At 32.5% G+C, this 16436-nt stretch overlaps 2 protein-coding genes across 2 annotated transcripts; one reads left to right on the plus strand and one right to left on the minus strand.

Moving 5' to 3' along the window:
* Window positions 1–621: 621 nt before the first annotated feature.
* Window positions 622–3063, minus strand: LOC130966170 (uncharacterized). Its single transcript, XM_057890939.1, has 4 exons — window positions 2822–3063; window positions 1875–2677; window positions 1240–1607; window positions 622–744 (listed from the first exon to the last, which is right to left on the minus strand). Exons 1-4 carry the CDS (start codon window positions 3061–3063, stop codon window positions 622–624), a joined length of 1536 nt encoding a protein of 511 aa, XP_057746922.1.
* Window positions 3064–8248: 5185 nt separating this feature from the next.
* Window positions 8249–11430, plus strand: LOC130966171 (ATPase 5, plasma membrane-type-like). Its single transcript, XM_057890940.1, has 5 exons — window positions 8249–8323; window positions 10800–10832; window positions 10924–11005; window positions 11100–11182; window positions 11287–11430. Exons 1-5 carry the CDS (start codon window positions 8249–8251, stop codon window positions 11428–11430), a joined length of 417 nt encoding a protein of 138 aa, XP_057746923.1.
* Window positions 11431–16436: the final 5006 nt, after the last annotated feature.

A 16436-nucleotide genomic window follows, 5' to 3' on the forward strand; every position in this document is an offset into this window, starting at 1 on the left:
AAAACAATGCCAAAAAGCGTACAAATTATCCGCTCATCATTAATCCTATCAAACACTATTGTTGCTTGATCCATCAATCCTCGTGGGATTGACCCTTACTCACGTAAGGTATTACTTGGTACGACCCGGTGCACTTGCCGGTTAGTAGTGTGAGTTGTAAAATACCGCACTAGTTACTTCCTTCTTGGCAACTTCTAAGATGGTTGGATTCAATATTCTCTGAGGTTCACGGATAGGCTTTGCTCCTTCTTCTAAGAATATTCTGTGTTCACAAACTTGAGGGCTGATGCCTACTATATCCGCCAAGCTCTATCCAATTGCTTTCTTATGCGTCCTCAATACACTAAGCAGTTGTTCTTCTTGTTGGGAAGTGAGCTCCCTCACAATGATAACTGGAAATTTCTGCTTGTCCTCAAGGTAAGCATACTTGAGGTGTGGAGGAAGGGGCTTTAATTTCATTTTCTGCTCATGGCTTGGCTTTGGATCATCTGGGGCTGGTGAAAATGGTAACGAATCTTTAGTATGTTCAGAGGGTGTCCCCACACTTGGAACTTGCTCCATGTGACTCTCTTCTATTTCTTCCTGGTGAGTTGTAGCTATAATTTCATCAATGATGTCGCATTAGAATATGGAGTGATCTTTTGGGGGATGCTTCATAGCTTCATCCAGATTGAAGCTCACTATTCTGCCATCTACCTCAAAAGAATAGGTTCCCAAAAAGGCATCCAGCTTGAACTTCGAAGTCTTCAAAAATGGTCTTCCAAGCAGGATTAAAAAAGGCTTTCCTGAGTCATTTTGGGGCATCTCCAAGATATAGAAGTTAATGGGAAATGTGAGCCCCTTAATGCTCACTAACACATCTTTAGCAATTTCAACCACTGTAATAATGCTTTTATCTGCTAACACAAAATGAGCTGCCGACCTTTTTAAGGGAGGGAGCCTTAAAGCATTATATATAGACAAGGGCATAATACTCACGCACACTCCTAAATCACACATACAGTTAGAAAATATCACACCTTCAATGGTACAGTTAACCATACATGGGCCTGGATCACTACATTTTTCAGGTATATTTCCCATTAAAGTAGATATAGAACTACCTAAAGGAATAGTTTCTAATTCATTAACTTTATCTTTATGTATGCACAATTCTTTTAGAAACTTTGCGTGTTTAGGTACATGCTGAATAACATCAAAAAGGGGAACAATTACCTCAACCTTTTTGAAGATTTCTACCATTTTGGGATCAAGTTTCGTCTGCTTTCTGGCTTTCCTAGCAAGGTGTGAAAATGGGATAGGAGTGGCGTCTCTTACAGCTTCAGCTTGCTGGGGTTCTGCATTCTTTGGTTGGGCTGCTTCTACTTCAGCCATGCCTTGTGCTTCATCTTCTTCTTCAACATCCTCTACCTCAGCCATGTCCTCAGCTGGGGCGTGTTCTAGCGGGCTTGGTTTCTCAGGATTCCTCCCTTGTAGTGTGGTTCCAAACCTCAAGGTAATGGCATTGATGCCACCCTTGGGATTGGGTAATGGTTGAGAGGGGATTCCACTAGAGCTCAAAGGCTGGTTGTTGGAGTTATTTAGTGATTCAATCTGTGAGACAAGAGCTTGCAAGGTAGAGTTCAGACCATTTAGAGTAGAAGTAAGGTTGTTTTCCATGGCCTGCTGTCTCCGATCAATAGATTGTAATAACTCATCATTAGAAGATGAAGAGGGATAAGTGATCTGAAGGGTCTGCTGAGATGCTTGAGGCTGCCTTAGATGAGGTGCTCTGTAGGCCTGATTCTGATTCTGCTCTCTGATGTTGTTATTGTTATTCCACCTCTGGTTTCTATTGTTATCTCTGCCTCCTCTGTTATGATTGTCCCTCCAACCCTGGCTAGAATTATCTCTCCAACTTTGGTTGGAATTGTCCTGCCATCCATGGTTGTAGCTGCCACCTTGATTGTATCCTTGATTGGGGCGATCATAGAAGTTATGAGTGGCTGTCACAGTGTTGTCTTCCTGCTGGAGCTGCGGAAATTCATCAGTATAATGACTATAATTAGCACAGATCCCACAAACTCTTTGTGGAAGCAACTGTTGGCCTTGTTGTGGTAGAAATGGCTGAGCTTGCTGAGCTTGTTGTTGACTCAACTGCATCTGCTTCAGTAAGTTGGTCATTTCACATATACTCTGAGTTAGAGCAGTAGTCTCTTTGCTAGAAGATACCTCTGTAACAGCTTTGGAGTTGCTTTGCTTTTGCCTGTGATTCCTAGTGGATTCAGTTAAGTCACTAATCAATTGCCATGCTTCATCAGTGGTCTTGTACTTTTTCATAGACTCATTTCTAACACCTTCCAATGTGGTCTTATCTTGAGGCTTCATGCCATGTATGAAGTAGCCAAGCAACACTAACTTCTCAATCATATGGTGGGGACATGCTTCCAGAAGATTGTTGAAGCACTCCCAATATTCGTGGAGAGTCTCAGATTCGCCTTGAACAATCATGGAAATTTCCTTCCTCAATCTATCAGTAACTTCAGCTGGAAAGAATTTCTCTAAAAATTCCCTTCTAAGCGTATCCCAGTTAGCAACAGTCGCTCTAGGTTGGGCGTAGTACCACTCTCTCGCCTTTTCCTCAAGAGAAAACGGGAAAGCTTTTAATAGAATAGAAGTTTCATCTGCACCATCACGCCTGACAGTAGAACAGGCTGCCTGAAAATCCCTAAGGTGCTTGATAGGCTCTTGACTAGGTAAGCCATGAAATTTAGGCATCAAGTTGAGTAGTGCAGTCTTTAGTTCAAAATCTGCAACCACCAATGGGTGGTGCGCTTGATACGGTTGCAGTGTAAAATGAGGGGCTCCAGCTTCCTGGATAGTAACTCTCCTAGGTGCTGCCATGTCACCTGCACGTAAATCAACCGAATCAATAGAAAAGGAGCTTGTTTCTTCCTTAAGTGATGTTTCAGATTTTCCCTCGGAGAGGACTAACCGACGCCGAGCTTGCCTTGTACGTGAAATAGTTCTTTCAATCTCAGGATCAAATACCTGCAAGCTTGGATCAGGTAGTGAATGCGTCATTCAATGAAAGAAACATACAGCTCATAGTAGTAAAATAAAATAAAATGCAAATAAATAAATTCCAATCAATAAATTAGCACTCTATTGCAACTCCCCGACAACGGTGCCAAAAATTGACGTGGCAGAAATTGGTAGATTAAGAATTATTAAGAAAAATAGCGTTGCAAGTACAGCTCTTAACCAGCAAAAATCCACTTGTCAATTTAGAAAAGAGTTGTCACAAATTTTAGAAATAAAATACTAGGAGTATGAGTCCCAGGTCGTCTCCCAATGAGTTGCAGGAAGATGTGCTATTTTATTAATCAGAGGTTTTCCAAAAGGTTTTTGAGTTTGAATAACAGGAAATTAAATCAGAAAATTTATGTAATTTAAACAAAAATCTTAACCAGGAGAAGATTAATCAGAAGTTCTATCCTTATTGGAATTTTCTCAAGATCAATTAATAATTAGTGGTTGTTTCTACTTAGTTATCCCTCAACGAATGAAGGAAAGTCAAGTTAAAAGTTAACTTCTATTCACAAGTCCTAATCCTCTCCCTTGGGAAGGATTAGAGTTAGTGACTAACAAGCCAACCAACAACGAACCAATTACAATTGAACTCTTGAGTATTCCAACTCAAGATTCTCCTTTTAATCAACTCCCAATCAAGTTGGAAAACTACTCCATTATCATAAATGTAGACTTCACAAAATTAAGAGGGAAAATAAAAAGAGACATGATAAACAATAATCAAAGAGATCAATTAAAAATAAAAATAGTCTTTGTATTAATAAACTCTAAAAATAATCCAATCGTAACTCTGGGCAAATTAAAGATACGAAAGAGTAAGTGAAAGTAGGTAAACAAACTAGAATGACCAGTTCCGGAGGTAGACTCTTCTCAATAACCAAAGCCAAAATCTTCAAATCTTAAATTATGAGTGTAAAGAAAAACCTAGAGAAAAAGTAAAATCAGATCTAAAACTAAAAATTATGTGGAATGATAATTGTCTTTTGTCTCTGCATGTTCCCTGACTCTAATCTGCGTTTATGGGCCAAAAACTGGGTTAAAACGCGGCCCAGAATCCACGCCAGTGACTTCTGTAAATTCTGCAGATCGCGCACGTCACGCGACTGCGTCGTCTAAGTGTTCGCGTCACTCAGCGTTTTCCGTGCCATGCGTGCGCATTGTCCACGCGTTGTGACGCGAACGCGTCACTGCGGTTTCCTCCATTACACGCGGTCGCGTGAGCCATGCGCCCGCGTCACTTCTCGCTGGTCATCTTCTCAATTTCTTGTGTTCTTTCCCTTTTTGCAAGCTTCCTCTCCATTCTCTAAGCCATTCCTGCCCTATGAAGCCTGAAACACTTAACATACAGATCACGGCATCGAATGGTATAAAGGAGAATAAAAAAATATACAATTAAAAGATCTTTAGAAAGCAAGTTTTCAATCATAGAATAATTTTGGGAAGGACTTGTAATATCATGCTAATCATATGAATAAGTGGGTGAAAGACTTGATAAAACCACTCAATCAAACACAATATAAATCATAAAATAATGGTTAGGAATCATATATGCTATATTTTTGCATCTTTTTTTTTCGTTCCAGTCTTCTCAAGTTTCAACAGATTCAAATACCAACAGTTTTGCTAATAGAGTTGAAGAAAAAGCTGGAGACGCAAAGTACTCAAGTCATTCTATGGATGAAGTTGCTACAATGATATGCAGCACAATTTCGGTTTATGGAGACAAGGTAATTACGCTCTATTCATTTTTTTTGTCTAAAATTACTTTTCAATTCCCTAAAATTACTTATAATTGTTGTAGTGGTCAATGATTGAATGAAAACTGATTATTTTAATTTAAATGTAGGAGATGTGTCTGAATAATGAAAGTTAGAATGTCGGAGTAAGAAACAAAGATGTTGGAGCAAGTTCCAGGGATGGAACTCACATAAGAGACCAAGAAACTAAGGCAGACTTGTTTTAAAGCTAATTACAAAAGGAGAAAACTTTTGGCCTCCAAATCTTATTTATCATCACTTAGCTAAGTTACTTGTCTTGTATATTCATAATCTAAATAGTAAAAATATCACTTATTAGATGGTTTAAATACATTATTAGATATTAACATAGTTTAGAGAACAGGATGGTAGATTTGACTTATTAGTGCTTATTGCAATGTTTGTATCTTGGTTAGTTTAGTAAGACAAGTTTTTGTATAACAGTTATTACTTTTGATTTTCAATACTACAAAATCATATATTATATATAGTACTTTGTTTATGCGTTATATAATATTTTGTTTATAGATTATGATTTTTTGTTATTGTGAAATTTTAATAAAAAAATTATTTATTTAACGCGATAAAAATGACAGTAAAAACTGCCATTTTAAACAATAAAAAATATCACTTTAACCAACCACTGTCAATGTAAAAATGGTGGTTCAAAAATATCATTTTAACCAACCAAAAACGCCATTTTAACCAATAAAAATATCACTATCAGGGTAAAAACGGCAGTTTCAAATGCCGTTTTAACCAACCAAAATGCCACTTTATCATGGTAAAAATGGCAGTTCAAAAATGTAATTTTAACCAACTAAAAGTGTCATTTTTACCCTAAAAATAACGGCAATTTGAACCGTCAATTTAACCAACCAGAAAATGCCATTTTATTTAGAAATAATGGCAGTTTGAACCGTCACTTTAACCTATCTGAAAACCGCCATTTCAACCTAGAAAATTATGGCGAATTTTAGAAAACTAAAAACCATTGTAATAACCAGATTGACGCCTAGAATTATGTCACTATTTGGAACCTCTGTTCTTGGTAATAATAGCGGTTCAAACTGCCGTAAATATAAAAAAAATTGCCATTTTTATCAAATTTTTTTTGTAGTGATCTCTCTCTCTCTCTCTCTCTCTCTCTCTCTCTCTCTAATTTTCTGTCTTGAATTTGAATATGGTGTTGTTGTTAATGAATTTTTGAATCTGAACACTACAAGAAACGTGGGATTTAGCAGCCAAAGATTGTCGGCTGTTGTCCCAAACCGCTGCAGCTTCATTGAATTGATGCGGTTCCTGGTGCGTAATTAAGCTCCGCTCCAATTGTTCTGACCTGAGGCGGTTTTGGCATTCACCGCATCAAATAACCCTGGGGATGAGGGGTTTTGTTTCCCTAAGATACCCAAAGAAAAATTTAGTAACCATAACACTTCAGTCTATGGCGCGAGAACCCCAGCAGCGCAAAGGTGAGTCAAGCACTGGTCTCCTCCTCCGCCGTCGTGGCTCTTCCCTCTGTCAATTCCAGCTTGCACGTCCGCTTCATCGTTCTTCCCGGTCACCAGTCTCCTCCCTTAGCCATGTAGCTCCCGTGCGCGAAGGTAAAGTGGAAGGGGTCCGAGTCTTCTCCTTCTGCCGTGCATGTCCGTGACGTCGTCGGCGTCCTCCTCAGCCATCCGTCCCTGTGTCATCGTCGGCAGCCTTCTCCTCTTGCCCTGTTGTGCGTTGTCGATCGCAAGAGACTCCCCTCTCAGTCGTATGTTCCCCTCCATTCTCCCAATTTAATTTTGGTGGCTGTTGGTAAATTAATCTTGCATCTGATCCTTGTGACTTCTGATTTAATTTGTCCCCAATTTAATTTTGGTGGCTGTTGGCCAAATTTTTCTTCCCCAATTTAATAGCGGACAGGGAAGGGAGTGACCGCGGCGACGGATAAAGGGCGCGTGCCCGACTGAAGAAATCGGCTGTGGCTCCGTGAACGACAAGCGGCGGCCGCGGTAATCGGAGGTGGCAGATCCTCTCCTTAGTTCCCTTGGTCTGTACTCTCCGTCTCTCTCTTCCTGTACATTTTGCTTTTTTTTCGGTATTAAAAGGATAAGTAAAGAAGCTGTTGTTGAACTTAGTTTTAGGGTTTTGGATTACTAGAATTGTGCTGATCTTTGCAATGAAATGGTAAAGCTGAACCTAGACTTGATGAAGTGAAGATGATGATTTGTGTGTGAGTTGAAACTAATTAATTAATTATGGGTAAATGGTTAGAGTCTGTTCCATAATGTGTCATCATATTTGATTAAATGCTTCCATTTTGCTTCATTTTGATATGATCACTTACTTGATTTGGTTTGATTCACCTATTTATTACCACTTTGAGCTGAATTATTATTACTATTGAATATCTCTGAAGATGACATAGATACTAAGAAATTTATCTTCTGATTAGGAGCCTCAACATTTGGATTCATTTTCTTGGTTTGGAACATTTATGTATCAATTCATCCATATCACCTCAAAGGAAACTTTACTCTGTTCTGTACTTGATAAAATATAAACTTATAAGGGACCTTCTTGGGTCAGGGATTAGGGATACTGACAAGGATGATTAGGGCAATTGCCAGTTTCATGCAGTAATATTCCCAGATTGAGAAGTTTTCTTAGTTTTCAAAAAAACAACTTTGAGAATAGGAAATTTTTAAAAACATAGAATATTGCTGCAGCTCATTCAAAACTAAATGTAATAAAGAAATGCTTTGGATAGTTATGTTTTTAATTGATGCATCAGTATGAAGTTTAAAAGAATGAAAATTCTTCCCAAACAGATTTTTATGTGCTTGTCAAGCATAAATCCAAAGTTGATTATTGTTCTTTAGGGTATTCCATTCTCAAACTGAGTACTAGAATATATGAGACTTTTTTGGTGTGTGTTTCAAGGTTTGGAATTTTAACACAAGAAGTTAGAGCCAAGGATGTCTCTTCGTATAAAGGCTGTGGTAGATAAGTTTGTTCAAGAGTTGAAAGAAGCATTAGATGCTGATATTCAAGATAGGATCATGAAGGAGAGAGAGATGCAAAGTTATATTGAAGAGCGTGAGCATGAAGTAGCAGAGTGTGAAGCTGCATGAAAGGCTGAACTTTCTCGTCATGAGGTATCCATTTCTCTAAAATTTATAATGTTTGTAGTGGGTTTTGCTACAAATCACTCTCATGATTAATCATATATCCTTGTATGATCATATGGATATATTTAAAATGTTAAAGGAATTAGAGAAAGGAGAAAGCAGTAGCAATCTAGCAATGCTAGTGTCACTTGACTTTTGATGATTATCCTTTGTTCCCCTGTTTCAATTTCGAAGAGGTAAGGGTTTAAATTTAAACTTTTCACTTCCTTTGTTTAGCCTCTAAAAATTTATCTCGCAAACATGCCCTTTTTTCACCTGATGTTATCACTGTCGATAATCAAACTGAGGATGCAACAAAAGAAGGTAGCAATTCAGGTTCTTCATCTTCGATGATCCATGGTGCAAATGAGAATAAAGCAAATTGGAGAACTGAGAGTGGCTCTTGTCTATCTCCTCGGCTAGATTACCAACAAAAGAAGGCAAGGCTCCTTTTCATGCAAGAGGAGGTTGGTTTTTACTTCCTTTAACATGATTAGTTAATTTAGGATTAGTTATATGTTGATTCTAGTCTTAATTTGATTTGGTTAATATTATCTGCTATTGTTAGTTGAGTTAAGGTTAAAATTAGTGTTAGTTTATACATAATTAAACATGCTGTTAAGAGCTTCTTGAGTTTGAATTTCAATTTGTTTGGATTGATTGATTGATATTTTGCTGAGTCCCTGTGAAATGCTGCTGATTTTTCATGTAATTGGTGTTGAATTTTGATTTGGTGTTGCAAAGAATGCTTGTTAGTGTTATTTTGTGTTATTTATGCTTTTGCATGCCAAGTGTTCGACAATATGCCAAGTGTTTTCAATATGCTTCACAATATGCTCTTTTGTTGGAAACTTTCAGCACATAAAGTTTGATATGTATATAAAAGTCATTTAATTGAATAGAATAAACGTATGAAGATCAAAGTGGTTTAGGAGTGTAATTTAATTTTCTCTATGTTTTTGTATCTTTGAAGTGACTGGACTGCTAAATTGGATTAGTATTTCATTCTCTATTTTCACTGCTAGGCTTGCTCCTAGTTCATAGAACAGTTGCTTTATGTTGTGGCACATGCAACATGAACTCTCTGAAATATACTACTGCCTTCTTTAATACCAAACCCCTTACTCTATCCATTATATATATATATATATATATATATATATATATATATATATATATATATATATATATATATATTGCTTGTGTTGTTGTAAGTGTTTTGGTGGATTGTTTTATTTTATTTTACTATTAGTAAGTATAGTAGTTAATGGAGAGCAAAGAAGAAAAGGCCTAATTAAAATCTAAAATCCGTTTGTGGTCTACATTTAATTAATTTGAACATATGATCAATTTACCTTTCTAGTAGGACACCCCTCACCCTCAAACTAAAAGACTATAAAATCAAATGAGTTTCTTTTGAATTTTTTACAATGTAACCGTTCTTGTCTCAATCAAAGTAATGTAGCAGATCTGGTCATTTAAACAAATTACATAATGGATAATATGAATCTTCCTATCTCTTTCATGCACAGACCACACTTAGTTGTAGTAGGACATCATTGTTCTCTGTTTTCAAACTATAAATGGCATTATATAAATAGAAGCAATTTGAATATTTACTTTTTCTAGTTTTATATATGTTATATGCTTTATTATATAGAACAAAATTTTGATCTTTTCAATTGTCATTGTGATCATGCTAGCACAAAAAGCATGAATAAATAATTATGTTCTTGTTAAGGATTTGAATGTACTTGTTGATCAACTTATACTACTATTTTTATTTATTATGTGCTTTGTAGTGAAGTTTTTAGTTAGAAAGCTTATATTTGATAATATATACATATAAATGTGCAGCAGAATCTGTTCATTATTTTTTATGGTTCTAAAAATAGAAGAAGATGACACAAAATTCAGGTAGATATTCAGGTAGTAGATCAACAAGATAGAAACATACTTCTATTTTAATTTTTTTTATTCTTTTTGGAAAAGGAGAAGAAGGAATTAAATATTATCATTCATGGTGTGGAATAAGGCGATTAGATAGAACATATAATTTTGAATTTTTTTCTATCTAATTTAGCAGTTGTTAAACAAATTGGTGGTGCTAGGCGGATTGTAATCGACTCCTGCCTTCCATATCCCTCCTGTTAAACAAACTATTAAGCAAAATCTCTATACTTTTGATCAAGCAATTCAGGTGAAATTCTTATGTTTGTGTTGAATAATAATATAATATATTGTTTACATATCTTTCCTCTGCTCTGCTTCTTTTTGTATAATGAATTAAGAATACATTTAAGAGGCATTAATAGGAGAATTTGCTTTCAGTTTTTATTATATATTAAAATTCAAGGGCTGTAATGAAAATAGCTTCTGCATTGAAGTTCAAATTGGCATTATATACTTAACTATATATAAGGCAAATATTGCATGGGTGACTCCCAGTAAAGAGAAAAGAAAAGAAAAGATATTGTACGAAGTGAACGTGTTTCATCGTTTAGCTTCTTGTTTTTTTATTTATTTTCATGTGATGTGCAGCATTGTCATTGTGAGTAATCACAGTTTTATATTAGTTAGTTAATCTTTACTGTTTTTTATTTTGTTTTTTGTAAGATAAGTTTGTGATGTATCTATATATCATCACTGCTACTCATACTAATAAGAACATTAATAATACACTTCATTTCATGCAATCTAGCTTAGTCTCATCTTCTCTACTCACTAATTCTCTGATTTCATATCATCACAGCAATTTTTTTGATATTTTAGTGTTCTAACATTGCAAAATTTTTCATTTTGCTTATGGCAGATATATGCAGTGTCTTTCACCATTCGTATTGTGGTAAGTGTAGAAAATAGGTGAACAACCAAGAATTAACATACTTAATTAAATAGTTCATATAATTTTATTTGATCTACTTTTTATTTTGTAGTTTGATTTCATGTTTATTGCATTGATTTGGAAGTTTGATTTTGCACCCTTTATGATGTTGATCATTGCCATACTAAATAATGGTAAGATAATATTGTGCTGAATGACCTTCATATAGTTTGCTTGGACTGTTGTGTGATTTTTCAATGATATTTTCCTTCACCATTATCCCTTTAGGTACCATTATGACAATATCCAAGGATAGAGTGAAACCATTCCCACAACTTGATAGCTGGAAATTGAGGAGATATTTGCTACTGGTATTGGATTGTTGTGTGATTTTTCTGGCTTATGAAGGACACTGACTTCTTCTCGGTAATCAATTTAATTTCACTTTTCTTTCAGTATATTTGGTTGTATGTAGAAACCAGTAGGGATGAGCTCTATTATAAATTTATACATTAGATTCATCTATGAAAAGTTTACATGTTATCACCTACTAGTGGAAATTGTGACCGTATATGCTAACTGGAGCTTTGCAAGAATCAAGGAAATGGGATGGGATTAGACTGGTGTAATATGGCTCTACAGTTTAGTGACCTATGTGCCTTTTGATTTGCTTAAATTTGTGATTATATATCTATCTATTGTTTATTTAGTGTTTTTTTATTAATATCTTTAATAAATATGATGTAAAGAAAATAGGTTATAGTAAAGAGAAATGGTATAAACCATTCGAGTAGTTAATCAACTTTTTTTTAAGCTCTTGTATGAAATTGTGGAGGTTTAAAACCGTCACATTTTAAAAAAAAATCTGCATAAATTTGCGGCGGTTTTAAAACCGCCGCAAATTTTTTTTAAATTCATTGACCAAAATAGCGGCGGCTCTGTGACCGCTGCAAAATCAATTATCTGATTTGTAGCGGTTGTGCCAGCGGTTCATTCAAACCGTCGCAAAATCAAATTACAACCCCCTAATAGGCGACGCTTGTAGAACCGCTGGAATTTTGTTTTGCGGCGGTTTTAAACCGCCGCAAATACATAAAAAAACCGCCACTGTTCGGCGTGTCTCTTGTAGTGGAATACATTGTTATTATTAATTCTGTGTTAGCTTTATTTAATTTTTTGAAGTTAAAAAAAATAATTATTGTTGAAGATTTGGGTGGAATCTGAATATATTGTTGTTGATTCTGTGTTAGTTTTGTTTAATTTTTTTGAAATTAAAAAAAAATATTATTGTTAAAGATTTGGGTGAAGAGAGTGCACAGAGCACAAAGAAGGAAGATTGAAATAAACAGATGATAATAAAAAAAAAAGATGATGATAAAGGATATTTTAGTTTAAAAATTAAAAAATAATAATTTCAAAATATTTAATAACGTTGAAAATAATATTAATAAAAAAAATCGAAAACAATTTTAATTTTGACTCAAAATGTTAGCAACTAAAAAAATACTTACCCCTTAAAGTAACTATTGAGGGCAAGTGGCAATAGTAATTCTTGATTGATGACAATGTATCGATTTCTAATGTTTTAATCACCAATCGGTTAATGTGATGTCTATAATTTAATCTTCATGCAATATCTGAACGGTTAAGATCGATGTTAATTATTTCATCTATTCTTGTTTACCTCTCATTTTCAATTTTTTTCCCACAATATTTGTTTCTCTCATTTTTATTCAATTTTTTTTACTTATTCATTATATTCTTAATCTATAATATCATTAAAAAATATTTATTGTAACTCTATTTGTTAATTAAAGATTTTTAGTAATAAAATTATATTTAAATTATTCTTAATTTCAAGTTACTTAAAAATTAGGGTAATTTATATCAATAAAATGAAATGACATTTAATTTTATACTAATATCCTAAAATAAAAAATGTTACATACTTCGATTTATATAAATACATTAATAAAATAGATGTAACATTGGACATTTCATTTATTGATGTGAATTATTCTATAAATTATGTATTTAAACAAGTGATGTATACAAAAAAAAAAAAAAAAAAAAGAATAAGAATGGAATGAGAATTATTTATAGAGATATTCGGCCTTGTATTTTTAGACAACGTGAAATTTAGATTAGATAAAAAGTTAGAGCATGAAACTTGACGAATAACAATTTTAACTTTGCTATGATATTATATTAATGAGTCTAAAAAAATGATAAAAAGCTATAAGACTTTCTTTTTAAAAAAATGTGAAATTTTATACGAACATTAATTGACGACCCCCAGTAGCGCGCCTTCCAAGTTCCATCTCCATTGGAATAACAATCTCATTAATTGTTTTTTGCCACTTTAATTATTTTTAAATTTTATTCTAATTAAGCCCTTAGTTTATTGCGGTACCGAGATTCTAGTAGATAATCTAAAAACTAACTGCATCTATGCCTGCCCTGTACCAGTTTGAAAATCGGCTATATCTCTTCCGTGGAAAAATATATGAAAATAATAATAAATGTAATTGTTGTAAGAAGACTAGTATTGACGAGAGTGACACATTCTCCAAGTTGGGGTAGATTTTTACAGGCTACCTATTACGGCTGAGTTAGAATTTAACAGTGTTTCATTGTGTTGTCGATCGTTTTAGTTTTCTCCTAAATTCCAACAACATTTTGACTAAACTTTTTATCTTTTTATTACATACATTAAAATCAATTATTAAAATTAATTATTAATATAAAATATATATTAAAATATAAAAAATATTAAAAATAAAAAATAAATTATACATATATTTTACATATTATTTAATAATTAATTTTAATACAAATAATAATTTTTTTTTTTCGTATTACATAGTGACTAATTTGATTTGTATAACATACATAAAAATTATTCATTATTCATTTTGGCCAGTTCAACAACAAAAAGTAAGAACATGTATAAAACTTTAAAAGTTTGAAGACTCATATTACTGTTTCATATACTATATATTACCATTTAAAAAAATGAAGCAATATAAAAAATATTTTATATATATAAAAAATATTACTAATTTAATTATTATGTATTTATATATAAATATATTTATAATTTAATTTATTTTAATGTGTATTTTATATTAATCACTAATTTTTATAATTAATTTTAACATACACCTAGGTGAAAACAATATACATGTAGCAGGTCCTTAGCAGTCCTTAAGGATGTTTCTTAATTTGGTGAAGTTAGGACTGAATAACGACAAGATATCATGCTTTCGGCACAAAACAACACCAAACAAACCATCCAAGTCTACAATTAATTAGCCGCAGCTATATTTCTTCTTCCTAATTCCTGTTAACGAATATTTTGTTAGTTTTATGTTAAAATTGCTTCAGTTATATATAATTTTAGTAATTATTAATATTTTATAATTTTCTTTTTGCATTGTGCGTGATTTTGTAGCTGGCATTTTAGAAATTTTGTCATCAATATTAATATTTTATATATTATTATTATGAGTTTTATAATTTTTAGTTTTTAAAGTATTTCCTTTTGAAATATATAATTACTATTTTCATTCAAATAAATGAAAAATGGGTAAGTTAGATATTTAATTAGCGGTTTGCAGAAATTGGAAATTAAAATAGATATTTTAGTTCAATTTAATCAGCTCTTAAAAAAATGATAAGTTAATACAATGATTATAAACTTAAAAAAAAAAAACTGGACAATGCTATATATATATAACGACTCACTTAAATCACTTCAAGAAATCCAGCAGACATCGGCAATTTTGGCTGGCACTGTAATGATATTAGTATTTTGCAACGATTTAATCTTAATCGTGATTAAATCGTTGCAAAAATAAAAATGTTGCAGCGGTTAGTACGGCGGAAGATCGCATACTGCTATATCTGTTTTTGTTTAGCGGTAGTTTTTTCTTAAACGGTTGCAAAATTAGATAACCCTTCCTTACATGCATATTTATATGTTGTCTTTATTTTTATTAGTACTTAAATTGAAATTGCCCTATTTAACTTTTATTATAGATATACTAAAAAATTCTTTTAAGAATCTGTTTAAATCACTGTGACACTAATTTTGTATTTATTTACAGTAGAAAAAATCAAATTAGAATTTTTAAAAAATATATTTTTAATCATGTGCACAAATTCACTAATTATATTTTTTCCTTTAATATAATATTCTTTAGGGATAAATTTAAAAAAAAATAAGTCAACTTTTAGAATGAATTCATATAATTAAAACAAAGTTCAATTCAACGTAAATTAAAGTTTTTTCGAAATTTCACCTTACTAAATCTAAATTAAGATTTTTATTATAGACAAATATTTAATACTATGATCCAAACCATCAAAATTAAAGGAATCAAACCAAGTCTTAAAATCATAGATCAAGAAATCCATTATATATATCATCAACTATTAGTTTTTTGTGCAGATCAAATTTTAATTCAAACATCAGATTGACCTGGTCAAAAGTATTCTGTTATGAATCTACATGCTTTTAAGTGATAGAAAATTTAATAAGTCATCTCCAAACCATAATTGTGTTAAAATTGAACCCTTTATGCCTATACACCATTTTTTTTATCTATCTAAAATTCCATTGTCTTCTTCCGAAACTCTATTGATATCTGCATGGTCATGTCAGTTCTATTGTCTTAATCTCTGAAAATTTTAACATGTATAGAATAATGTAAATATACTCAAGTCATAAATAAACTCCCAAGTAATTAGATGCTAATTTAGAAAAAAAAAAGTACATTAACATGTTAAGACGTTTTCCGAAACTAAACAAAATATAGAGCAAATACCATTTGCCTTGTTGAGAGTTTGGGCATATTTCTTATAAAAATGTTTTGTAAGGTGCAATTCTTTAATCTTTATTTTTTCTGTGATACGATATCTAACTCAACAAGATACTTGTTTGTATAGTACATCTACATACTAAAACTATAGTAAAGAGTTTTTTATATAAAACACACCATTACTTTGTGATAAATTTTCTATATAAACAATTTATTTATTTATCTTTAATTTAGTAAGTATGTCTTCAGAATTCTTTTCAGATATATCATAAAAACATATCCAAAATTTTTTTCATACATTGATCCCCAATAAATTAAATAGTTATTTCAAAATCCCAAATGAAATAGTTATTTTAAAAAGCATTCTGAAAGTGATATGAAGTCTGTCTAGACCTCATAAGATATTTTGTTAAAATTAAGGTATCTCAGAAATTTGTTGTAAAGAACTTTTAATAAAGTTTTTGAACTTATACCTTAGTGCATTTTGCTACGTACAAATCTAAAGATTTGAAAAACTTTTAAGTTCTTGTTTTAGATTTTGAAAAAGAATCAAAGTACAATTCAACCTTTTGTTCTCGTAAGCTTTTACTGATTTCAAATATCGTGTAGCAATTCATTCTTCTTAGTTCCTTTTAAGGGTCTTTGATTTGTATATACAAGGAGAGAGTGTCACAGTGATATTGGAAACCCTTTCTTTCTCACTGGGTGCTTATACCTTAAATTTGCAACAAGTACACATTCTTTAAGTTGGTACAATGCTTTCAGCATAAATAAAAAAATATTGCACAACCATAGGGTGAGA

This window comes from Arachis stenosperma, chromosome 3 (genome assembly GCF_014773155.1).
Source record: "Arachis stenosperma cultivar V10309 chromosome 3, arast.V10309.gnm1.PFL2, whole genome shotgun sequence".
Classification (NCBI taxonomy): domain Eukaryota; kingdom Viridiplantae; phylum Streptophyta; class Magnoliopsida; order Fabales; family Fabaceae; genus Arachis; species Arachis stenosperma.

Bases quoted from the DNA above. Each gene is read 5' to 3' on its own strand.
- LOC130966171 (XM_057890940.1), top strand. From the start codon at position 8,249: ATGCCCTTTTTTCACCTGATGTTATCACTGTCGATAATCAAACTGAGG. The intron at 10,833-10,923 runs GTAAGTGTAGAA...TTTATTTTGTAG, and splicing joins CTTTCACCATTCGTATTGTG to TTTGATTTCATGTTTATTGC. The intron at 11,006-11,099 runs GTAAGATAATAT...TTATCCCTTTAG, and splicing joins CATTGCCATACTAAATAATG to GTACCATTATGACAATATCC.
- LOC130966170 (XM_057890939.1), bottom strand. From the start codon at position 3,063: ATGACGCATTCACTACCTGATCCAAGCTTGCAGGTATTTGATCCTGAG. The intron at 2,678-2,821 runs GTATCAAGCGCA...TTCTACTGTCAG, and splicing joins CCTCATTTTACACTGCAACC to GCGTGATGGTGCAGATGAAA. The intron at 1,608-1,874 runs GTTGGAGGGACA...CTACCTTGCAAG, and splicing joins GAGAGATAATTCTAGCCAGG to CTCTTGTCTCACAGATTGAA.